Source organism: Morone saxatilis, unplaced genomic scaffold (assembly GCF_004916995.1).
Source record: "Morone saxatilis isolate NCDOM2014 unplaced genomic scaffold, NCSU_SB_2.0 Contig2, whole genome shotgun sequence".
In the NCBI taxonomy this organism is placed as follows: domain Eukaryota; kingdom Metazoa; phylum Chordata; class Actinopteri; family Moronidae; genus Morone; species Morone saxatilis.
This window is the reverse complement of record NW_023339762.1, coordinates 919,684-931,463: the sequence shown is the minus strand read 5'-3', so window position 1 is coordinate 931,463 and position 11,780 is coordinate 919,684. Positions and strand designations below refer to the sequence as shown.

General features: G+C 43.1%; 1 protein-coding gene across 1 annotated transcript; it reads left to right on the top strand.

The window, feature by feature from the left end:
- The first annotated feature begins 2,746 nt into the window (after window positions 1-2,746).
- Window positions 2,747-11,622, top strand: LOC118329992 (transcriptional repressor CTCF-like). The gene is made up of 11 exons (XM_035664358.1): window positions 2,747-2,868; window positions 3,010-3,174; window positions 3,805-3,975; window positions 4,093-4,226; window positions 4,511-4,631; window positions 5,318-5,467; window positions 5,613-5,773; window positions 7,229-7,411; window positions 7,518-7,650; window positions 7,735-7,983; window positions 9,070-11,622. Exons 2-11 carry the CDS (start codon window positions 3,054-3,056, stop codon window positions 9,309-9,311), a joined length of 1,665 nt encoding a protein of 554 aa, XP_035520251.1. The 5' UTR covers window positions 2,747-2,868; window positions 3,010-3,053; the 3' UTR covers window positions 9,312-11,622.
- The last annotated feature ends 158 nt before the right edge of the window (window positions 11,623-11,780 follow it).

Here is an 11,780-nt window from a genome sequence, read left to right as displayed (position 1 = left end):
GGGTTAGGCCTATAGCAGCATAAACTAAAGAAGATGCGTTCAGGACTCACCTGATCCAGCCCTAAAACTATAAGCTTTATCAAAAGAGAAATGCTTTAAGGCGCCTACTTCTTAAATGTTGGAGAGGTGTCTGGGGCCTTCCCGAACCTACAAACTGGTAGCTGGTTCCATCAGGAGGACACAAGACAACTTCTCCAAACTGCAAAATAAAACAAGGCAGACTGTCTAAAATGAAGGCGCAGGAAACATTCTTATTTTTAACATTTTTTTATAATAAATAATACATTTTATTTAAAGGCGCCTCTCTGCCGGCACTCGAGGACACCGTACAACACATAAAAATAAAACAGTAAAAAACAAGAAACATAAGAAAAGACAACGGTAGATTTAGTTAAACGTGGGGGGTATGCAATTCTTTGAAAAGGGAGTTTTTTAGTCTTGATTTTTTTAAAGAAGTGTGAGGAGAGTCCAGCGTCCTGAGGGTCCGGTGGGAGTGGAGTTCCAGAGTCGGCGGGGGGCAGAGCAAGGCTTGAAAGCCCTGCCTCCAGGGTGACGCCCCCCCCCAGGCGAGCGGAGGGGAAGAGGAGGTGACAGGAGGCAGGCAGATCTGACGGGGAAAGGGAAGGGGTGGCAATGGTGGAGGGAGTTCGGACAGATTAAGGAGGAGAAAAGGTTGGTGGATGGGCCTTTGAACGTAAACAGGGAGGATTTTTGAAGGTCAATGCAGCAGTTTGACCTGGAGCCAGTGAGCTTTGCTTGCAGAACAGGGGCGTTGATGTGGGTGGGATGGAGGGGGTTCTGGTTGATGATTCGAGCTGCAGAGCCTTCTTTTTTATTAACAAAATGGAATGGTAAACAGGGCCTGCTTTTCATTATCCAACACTGGGAACAAGAATACTTCTCTTAAAACTAAAAGTTGTGCAAGTGGTCTTACTTAAAAATAAGGAAACATAATGTCCTAATAATCCCTCTTGGCTGGGATATTTATGCAAAACCATTGGTTTGGGAACCTTGTTACTGGTTAAATCAAGCTCAATATTCAATTCAATTCAATTCAATTCAATTTATTTGTATAGCCGGCCCAATTCATAAACAGAAGTAATCTCGGGAACACTTTTCAAATAGAGCAGGTCTAGACCGAACTCCTTATAAGCATTTACAGAAGACCCAACATTACCACCATGGAGCAAGCACTTTGGCAACAAGTTCGCAAGAAAACTGCCCTTTTTAACAGGGCAGAAACCTAGGGACAGGACCCTTCGGCCTCTAGGTGGGTGCGTCGTTTCTCTCTCGGACCAGTTGGGGGGTGAGAGCAGAGAAAGAGAGACAGAGGAAGGAGGGACAGACAGAGAGACAGACAGGTGCATAGCAACAGTCATTGGTAATTGGCATCCAGCAAGCGGACCAATTTTGGGGGCAGGGGAAGGCTCCACCAGGATCGATAAGAACCTGCAAGGACGATAAAGCACAAGAACTCCTGTTTTGGGAAAGAAGTGAAGTTCAGTAAACCTGCATTAATGCGGACATGAATGCAGCTGCAGAAAGAGACGAGGAAGCAGAGGAAGGAGAAGGAGCTTCAGTGGAACCATGGGAAATTTCCCCCGATAGTCTAGGCCTATTAGCATGCATAAACTAAGGGATCGTTCAGGGACTCACCTGATTCCAGCCCTAACTATAAGCTTTATCAAAGAGGAATGATTTAGCCTGCTAATGTCTTATTAAGGCAAAGTTAGACTATATTTTGTTAAAAGGAGATTTTAGTTTTCGAAATTGTTATAGCATGCCCTTTGAAAATTATTACTATTGGGCCTTTTATTACTTTCTTGACATTCCTTTTTTGGTAGTGTAGAACTAAGGACACCTAACTTGCCCTGACAGAGTGCGGTTGCTTTTGCTCAAACTTCCATTTTAACAGGAAACAGCACATTAAAATGAAGTTGATTTCCAGGTTAATAGATGCTGCAGGTGGGGGGGATCATCAGCAACGGTGGGCTGTTGTCGGAGGGTTTTAGCAGGTGCGGCTCACCAAGCAACTGCTGACCAACATAAGGATCAGAACCACAAATCATCACACTTACAGGTATGTTTGGTAATTTGAAGCCATTTCACATGATTGGCGGTCCAAACTTTGTATCCCCATTGGGAAAGCTGAATTAAATTCTCTTGTGGTTTGACTCCTATTTCAGGTCTTGGAATTGTTCTTAATTGAGCCCTGTAGATTCCCTGAAAATGTGCTCTGCGACTTCCAGGTGTCTCTCTGTTCCGCAGGTTGCGCTAAACATGGAGGAGCAGGCCGCTCTGGTCTGGGCGGGAACTCCCAGGTTTTGGTCCAAGTTCCCGCTTTCTGGCCCTCCACTGTGGGAGGCCCTGCCAAGCAAGGAACCTTTGTAGACACCACTGCTATGGCCAAAAGACGGCGACCCGGTCATCTGTCACACCCTGCCGCTGGCCTGGAGGGCTTTCAGGTACACAGACAGACACAAACATTAGTTAACCTTCAGACCTACAACACTAATGCGGTTATTTGCCGTTTTATTTCTCTTTTGCACTACAGGCACCTACAGGAAGAAAAACCCACCCACAATGGATTTGTCTTGCTATTGACTAAACAACTGCAGCATTTCTGCTGTGCAGGTAGTTAAGGTCGGTGCTAATGGGGGAGGTCGGAGACAAGGTGGAGCAGGAAGGATGTTGATGGGGGAGAAAGGGCCCATCCTGAGGGAGGGAGGGAGGAAGATAGGAGGGTGGGGAGCCAGCTGCTGTGGAAGAAGGGGAGGATGGAGCCCATTCAGCCTCCCAATGACGAGCACAAACTGGGCTAAAGACCCGGACTATCAGCCCCGTCTGGAGCTGTCAAAAAGACTAAAAAAGGCAAGATACGTTTGCGTGGTTTGTCAGTCTTGTTTTCTGGACATGTGAGATGGCTTGTAAATCAACTTAAACAACATCTTGACATGTCTGTCTTAAATTGTCATCAGTTGATGAGGTCTAATGACTTGTTGTTTGTCCAGGGTAAAAAGAGTCGTCTGCGTTACGCTGAAGGAGATAAGGACATGGACGTCAGTGTCTATGATTTTGAAGAGGAACAGCAGGAGGGCCTTCTCTCTGAGGTCAACGCTGAGAAAGTGGTGGGAAACATGAAACCACCCAAACCCACCAAGATCAAGAAGAAAGGTGAGGTACAGCTGTCTGCTGAACTGAGGGCACAATGGGAACAACACAAGTAGTCACTGTTGGATGAAGTTTGATTTGTATTGCCTCTTCTAACTTGGGTTGGCATAAGTAGCTGTTGTATAATCTGCAACAGTTACCACTACAAATGTATCCAGAATTATTCCACAATACCATACTATAATATTGAATCATGGCTTCCCTATCCGATATTAATTTACAATATTACTTTAGTAGTAGTAATAATAATAGTTATCATCACAGACGCATTATTATTATGGCCTTATTATTACTGTGATTAACAGTGCTATCGTAATCTTACTGTGTCAACATCTTATTTTTTTTGCTGTGAACTGACTTGAGTGGGCATATAATAGTGAAAGTAATGAAATCAGAAAAACATTCAGGTTAGTATCTCCTAACTCCTGTGATAATTCACTGTTATTGCTCATCAACTCTCAGTGGCATTGTACCATGATGAAAAGATTGAAGTTTTTGTTTTACATATGTGACAAATTTAGTCTTTAGTCTTCAGTTTTGTGGATGTGATGTTTAGTATGCTGCTGATTTGCACTGAAACGGTGGCTGCTGTTATTGAATGTTAGGTCTGTGTATGTCATTGTTGTGTGTCAGGAGTGAAGAAGACATTTCAGTGCGAGCTGTGTAGCTACACCTGCCCTCGACGCTCCAACCTGGACAGACACATGAAGAGCCACACCGACGAGAGGCCTCACAAATGTCACCTGTGTGGAAGAGCCTTCAGGACGGTCACCCTGCTGAGAAACCATCTCAATACACACACCGGTATACTTTGACACACATTGTCATAAACGCATAGTAGTAGTTTTAAAGCAGTCTGAAGGATTTTTCAGTACCGTGCCAGGATAGCTTACTTGTGTCTTGTTTTTTTTATCTATTCAGGAACTCGTCCACACAAGTGCACAGACTGTGACATGGCTTTTGTGACTAGTGGAGAGCTGGTTCGCCATCGTCGCTACAAACACACACATGAGAAACCCTTCAAATGCTCCATGTGTGACTACGCCAGTGTGGAGGTAAGACGAGTTCCTGAATGCTTTGTTTTACAAAGTTTAAAAGTTGAGTTTAATGTTTTACATTTGCTACACTAATCCCCATCCACATCTACTCCTCCAGTAAAGGATATTCACAGTTCTGTAGCCAGCAGCACCAAGTTTATTCTACACTGTTTGGGAGATATACAACTGCTCTGCTCCAAGAGTCACAAACACTCACTAACTGCAGGATCTTTATGATGGCTGATACATTTTTGTTGTAGTGTTCTGAAGTGTGATTGTGTGTGTGTGTGGGTGTTGTGTAGGTGAGCAAACTAAAGCGCCACATTCGTTCCCACACCGGCGAGCGTCCATTCCAGTGCAGTCTTTGCAGCTACGCCAGCAGAGACACATACAAGCTGAAGAGACACATGAGGACACACTCAGGTAAAACTGACACTGTAACTGCTCTTATATAGCATTATAAAGCAGTGAGGGAGGACAGTGGCGTATGACAGTTGGCAAAGATATTGGACCAGTATTGTTTTTTTATTTTGGGAAAAACCTCACATCAGTTGTGTTTTCATATGAAAAGTTATTTTCTAGCTCACTTAAAAAATCTACTCAGAACAAAAGGAAACCATTCCGCCATTGGTTATTAACTACAAAACTATTCTTAAAATCTATACTTTTTTGGGGGTAATTCATACATTGTGTTTCATACATCCTACCCTGTTGTTGCACAGTCTTTACTAATAGTTCTTTTCAGAGTGTCTGTCATATTTTACAGTCTAAAATCCAGTAATCTGAGATTCAGGTTTTAAAATGACTTTAATATGATTTTGACACGTCTTAAATTGTATTGTAATGTAAAATAATGTTACTTTTTTTAAAGTCTCAAAACAACAAAACAAACTGACATGGAGCCATAATGATTGTCCTTCATATCCTTCATCCTTTTTTTGCCAATATGTACATAAAATAGGTCTTAAATTTGATTTATAATGGTCCTAAAAAGTCTTAAATTTAACCCGTTGAAATCCTGCTTTTGTATTCTTTTATTGTTCTGGTAGATTAGACATGAGAACATTGAACAGAGATGAACCTGTGTACATGCTCAATCCTCTTCTCAGGAGAGAAACCTTATGAGTGCTACATCTGCCATGCCCGATTCACCCAGAGTGGAACCATGAAGATGCACATTCTGCAGAAACACACAGAGAATGTGGCCAAATTCCACTGTCCACACTGTGACACTGTCATTGCACGCAAGAGTGACTTGGGTAACTTAAGCGCGCACGCGCACACACACACACACACACACACATACAGACAGTGTAAACCTGCCAGACAGCAAAGATAGTTTACTTTGCCTTGTTGTTTGAGTTCCTTAATGTGTTTTCTCTCATCATTTGTGTGGATCTCTAGGTGTCCATCTTCGCAAGCAGCACTCATTTATTGAGACCGGAAAGAAGTGTCGTTACTGCGACGCCGTTTTCCACGAGCGCTATGCTCTGATCCAGCATCAGAAGTCCCATAAGAATGAGAAGAGGTTCAAATGCGACATGTGTGACTACTGCTGCCGCCAGGTGTGTGTACACAAATACCTTTGTAGTAATATGTTGGGCTACCATACTTCTAGTAGCAAAAGAGCAGTTTCATTTGAATACTAGGTTTGGGTCACCTAGGCCACAGGTTCCTAACCTTTCTCCTTAAGGGAGCCCTTTTCTATCATTAAGGTGAATAAAGTGACATATTTTATGAATATTTCATATTATATGCAAACAATAACAATAACAATATTTTGATATTTCCTGTGAATATTGATCAGAGAGTTTTCTGGCAACTTTTCATACAATTCTATATACTATGTAGTGTTTTTCTAACAATAATACACATAGGTAATAGGTGTTTTTAGTTTTTATTAGAGCCCAAGCACTAACCGTGCGAAGGCCCTATTGTAATGCAAGGAATTATTTTTTTCTGCAAAAACGTTGTATTTTCTGGGGGTCCACTGTGAAAAATGGCAAGTTTCACCGATGCTGCATAACCAACTGCGCCACCACGTAGATCTTGTTCTCTGGAGTACAAAAATATTTCCCTGCAGTCCCCGTATCCCAAAACCCAACAGGAAAGTCGGCCCCCATCTTTGGATTTAGCGGTCATTTCTGGCGATTTGCAAACAATGTATTTGAATGAAGTCCTGCTAGGAAATTTATCGCATCAACTTCAAATTTAATCAGCGCAATCTAAAGACATTCATGATTAAAAGTTGTGCTATTTACGACATTCCGTCGAACGGCGTGCCCGTGGCCATGAAAAGGGAAGTACTTACAACTTCAGTGTACATGGTCCAATCTCAAGGGAACTTCATATGTTTGATAAGAGTCCCGCCCTGAACATGTTTACATGACAATATTCAGATATAGTGATAGCGCCAACTGCTGGCGGCAGGAAGTAAGTGCTGCGTGCCGATTTTGATCTGATTTACGTCCAACTTTCTTCACCGAATTGAACGGAATCCTGAAATATTGGTTGATGGACGGTATATATTGTTTCTTACACCCCTTAAAATCAAGAAGGCCTCGCAGCCTCTAGTTGGGGTTGGGAACCAATGACCTTGGCTAGTGCTACACTGAAATGATAAAAATCATGTCACAATTATGTTAAACTAAATTAGTCACTAAGAGGACTAAGCAATGCGAACTGCTCTGTTACAAAGTTTACAGTGTTTACCGTTTCATCTTTGTTGAGCGTGTCAGCTAGTAGATGTTAAGTAATCTTACTGTATGAGTAAATTTGGTCTATTCTTGTCTTACCAGAGTCATCCTCTGGGGACCATAACCATCTGTATAAAGTTACATTGCTATCCATCTAAGTTTTGTTGCAGTCTGGACCAAAGTGGTGGGCAGACCGACCGATAGCTCGACATTTCCATCCATAGGACCTTGCCGCTACCATGGCTAAAATGTATTTAGAATGGATGTATCGTACTGTCAGTGTAACTGTGGTTTTTTAATGGCGTTCCATGCTGCTGGGTCCAGGAGCGCCACATGGTGATGCATCGTCGAACCCACACCGGAGAGAAACCATACGCTTGCAGCCAGTGTGAGAAGACCTTTAGACAGAAGCAACTGCTGGACATGCACTTCAAACGCTACCACGACCCCAACTTTGTCCCCACCGCCTTCGTCTGCCCCAAGTGTAGCAAGACCTTCACTCGCAGGGTGAGGACACTGTTTCTAGCTGGCACAGACCTGAAATGAACTTGCACGGGCTAATAACGAATAAGCTATAAAAGTCCACAGACTATCTAACAGTGTGTTCTTGCAGAACACCATGGCTCGCCATGCCGAGAACTGCAGCGGTGAGGTGGAGGAAGCTGAGAATGGAGCCCCAACCCCGAAGAAAGGGAGGAGAGGAAGAAAGAGGAAGATGAGAAGCAGGAGAGATGAAGATGACAGCGGTGAGAATTTGACTTTGTATCTGTGTTTGCTTAGCTCTGATTGGTCTATCTGATTGCTGTCATTGTTGTATCTCTGTCATTCAGAGGAGGATCATGCCGATCCAGACGAGGACGAAGAGGAGGGCGAGGGTGAGGGTGAGGAAGAAGCATCACTGCTACAGGAAGAGGAGGAGGCAGAAAGCATGGAACTGGACCAGGCCCCTGCCGCCATCCCCGTACCGGCTCCTGATGAGCCACCGGTCAAGAGAAAAAGAGGCCGACCCCCAAAGAATGCCCCCAAGCCTGTGACACCCAGCAAGTCAGTCAGGGTGGCTGCAAAGACAACTGCTTCGGGTGAGAACACCGAGGGATTTATTAGAAATAAGAAATATGTAACGTAGTCGCTATTTTAATTGCCTTTAACCTGACTTGTTAGCTATCTTCAAGAAGACATGCAGTAAGTGTAAATACACAGGGACTTTTCTGTGGCAGCCAACACATCACACAGCCTTTCAGTAACTATTGTACTGCAACCTGAATTTATCTTCACACTTTATGGCTGACTAAAGTAACATAACTACCCCTCAAACACAGAGAAAGACTCAGTTCCCTTAAGGAACCGGCACAGGTTACCCATAAGGCCACTTTTCTTAAAGGGGAAGGCTCGGCCAGTAACGCACACAGCGGTGGGTGTGCTAACCAGAAGTGGAGGAAGTATTCAGATCCATTACTTAAGAAAATGTACTGATACCACACTTTGAAAATACTCCACGACAAGTAAAAGTTTAGCATTCAAAAAACCGTGCTACGGTGCAAGTATTACAACAAAATGTACAAAGTAGGAAAAGTAAAAGTAGTGCAGTAAAATGTTCCCCTTCTATGTATGTTGCATTTTCCTGCTGTAGATGTTTAACACTAAGCTCATTGTAAATACTGTATATACAGTTGGATAATTGAATCTACAGCATTGCATCATACTCTATATATCATCATATGTTTGTGCTATGTGAGAATTTACAGTATGTTATTTGGGGGCTTGGTGGTCCGTGGGGCAGTGCGTGGGGCATATTTTATAAATGTCACTTTCTCTTTGCAACTGTTGCAAAGAAATCCCAGCTGCAGTAATTATGTCCATTGCAGTTTTGCAAGGTAAACGGTGTGTACAGTGCTACACAGCAGTGTATTGTACTGCATTGCATTATGATGTTGCCCTGCGCTGTAGCAAAAGTCGAGGCTTCTTTTGTTGTAGCTGATTTTGTCCAGTGCATGTGTGCTCATTAGATGAAAATATACAATTGTAGTCTATAATCAGCCTACAGATAGAGAGCAGAGGTCATTTCAGTCACTGTTTCTGCACCTTCAGATGAAGTCCATTCTTTCCTGTGGCAGGTGCGCCCGGATTACAGCACTAAAGTATGTCTTTGTTGTTGTGTCCTGTAGCTGCTGCCATCATTCAGGTGGAGGATGAGAGCACTGGAGCAGTGGAGAACATTATAGTGAAGAAGGAGGACAGCGACACCTCTGCAGCAACACCATTGGACCAGGGAGTAGCCCTGACTGTGGAGGGGGTGGGGCTAGATGGGGAAGGGGTGGAGACTGTTGAGCTGGCGGTGAATGAGGAAACGGCAGCCGCTAACGGAGACCTGACGCCAGAGATGATCCTCAGCATGATGGACCGGTGAACATGCCACACACATGTAGACGGACTATAAGTCAAATTGGCAAATCCACATTACCACAGCCACATCCTTGGCCTTCACCTGATGGCAGCCAGGAAGTGGCAGCAAAACAACCGTGCACAAAGAAGGGAAGCCACATGTAAATACTTCACAGCCGTAGACATCAACCTGCATACGGATGTTTGTGGGTCTCTCTCTCTCACACACACACACACAAAATACCAGATCCCACTGCACATACTTGTGTCATCACACACAGAATCGTCCAAGCTAACAACAGACTGCTCTCTGCTCTTAAAGGCTGTCTTTCACTTTGAATGTCTTCTGGATGAATCATTGTGTATTTTGCTACTCGTTTCTACCCAAAGCCACATCCTGTGTCAACCTCTGCCCACACACACTGCAGTTTGTGTTCAGCACTCTACAGTGCTCTGCCAAAAGGAGACATTATTTGATCTACCTTCACTTTGATTTTCTGCTGTCCTGCTTGCTGTTCTTGCAATTATGCTGATTAAGCAAATTCCAAGCCTTTATATGTGTGTATATATATATATATAGATATAAATGTAGTTTTTCTTAATGAAACGTAGTATATTGTACTTGAGTTTGCCTGTGAGATACCACCCCCGCTCAATCATATGATCTGCGCCCACTCCCCTCCTACTTGGCCTGTGTAAACAAATGGTCCATGTGGTGTTAATAGTTGGCTGGTTGCACATGGAGTCTTTGTATTGGGACGTTAAGAGGGATTCTTCTTTCTACATGAGCCAACGGGCACAGGCAGATCCAGTCATTTTAATGGCACAGTTTTTCTGCTTTCTAGTTCATCTGTTCAACATCCATGCTGCCAGCACCCAACTCTCAGTCAGCTCATGCTAATCAAAGACTTAAGATAGCTGCTCATTTAGCACCAACAATGTTTGAGATGAAGTGTTCAGCTGTTTTCTATTAACTCCTACCTATCACTGATGGAAGATATTCTCCCTTTGCACATTTTGAAAGAGAAAGTAGATGGTTTGCTATCACATAAACTGAATGATCCCTCTCGGTTGGAAAAAATCCAGATCGTCCTGATTTAGTTGGTAAAACCTTAAAGTGTAGTTGTAATTTTGAACATTCCAAATACTTCAGTTAACACAGAATGATGTCTGTGCATTTGAATCATCTCACTTGAAGTAACCAGCTCTAACATTGTTTTGCAAGCCGTTCTTTATTTTCCTTTATTCACTTCCCAGTTCAGATTGTGAATCACCCACAGAACAATCACTGATCACCAACTGTGGCAGGTGGTGTGCATGTAAATGCACAGTTGAAACCCTCGGCTTTTTGATTTATTGTGAAGCTTTTGTTATGTTTTTAAATCTGGACATGTGTTGGTTAAAAGGGACAGCAAGGTAAACATGTTAGTGCCATAGCTGGTATTCCTGGACCTCTCCATCATGCTTCCCTTCCACAGCTGTGCCCCTCTTAACCAACCACGGAACGTAACCTTGGTAACTAAACTACCAGTTTTCTGGTAGTGGTTGCTCATAGCCATTTTGTATTACAGTTTTTATTTCTGGCCATTCTCTAGTTGCCGCTGTGTTCCTTTGTGGTTGGTTCAGTTCACTAGTATGACCGAAGCTATGACTCATTCTGTCCTCTTTTTTTAACCTTTGGGCCTGAAGGTGTCATGTCACCTATAAAGGAACATGAAGTTGGCATCTTTCTTGTTGTCTTTTCTGACAGGTTTTGATACTGTTTTTGGAAGGATGAGCTGGGTGTTTAGTTTGCTGTACCCTGGTCTTACAGTACCACTAGCCCTCAGCTTTCAGATAGTATCCAATATCAGCTGATACTGAGCTATGTCCTCACCTTTGCCCAGGCCCTCATTTGATTTCTACAAACACAAGGTTGAGACTGCTTGTGTGAGACTCTGAAGATCCTCAAACCAGGGCTAAAAACTCTGAAGTGACAGTTTGAGAAACAATGTTCATAAATGAAATTGAAAATCACTCCGAAACATCACTGACTGTACTGCTGGGTCTGAGATCTCTTTCTGTAAAACAAAAGAAGACAAAGTTCTGTTCTCAGTCTATCATGTTAATGTTCTGCAGGCGGACGGATGGAAGATGGATGTTTGGCTGTTTTGTTTGGGTTTTTTTGTACATCGCTTGTTTGTTTTGACAGAAGAATTGAGAGAACCAGTTTTAATATGGTTTTAAACACCCCCGTTTTAAGACCAAGAAAACAAAAGAAACCTTTGTCATATCATTTTTGAAGATGAGACACTGTACAGCTGATGGAAAATAAAATCATCCTAATGGGCCCATGACTGCTATGCTTCTTTAGTTGTCTCACATCAAAACAATAATAAAACTGTGGGATCATGGGAGTGTTCATGGTTCAGGATGTTTCTACTGGGAGCCCAATTATCCACAGAGGTCTCCTCCTCTCCAAAACAAACAGACCCGCTGATTAAAACGCTAAAAA

Bases quoted from the DNA above. Each gene is read 5' to 3' on its own strand.
- LOC118329992 (XM_035664358.1), top strand. From the start codon at position 3,054: ATGGACGTCAGTGTCTATGATTTTGAAGAGGAACAGCAGGAGGGCCTT. The intron at 4,632-5,317 runs GTAAAACTGACA...TCCTCTTCTCAG, and splicing joins ACACATGAGGACACACTCAG to GAGAGAAACCTTATGAGTGC. The intron at 5,468-5,612 runs GTAACTTAAGCG...GTGGATCTCTAG, and splicing joins TGCACGCAAGAGTGACTTGG to GTGTCCATCTTCGCAAGCAG.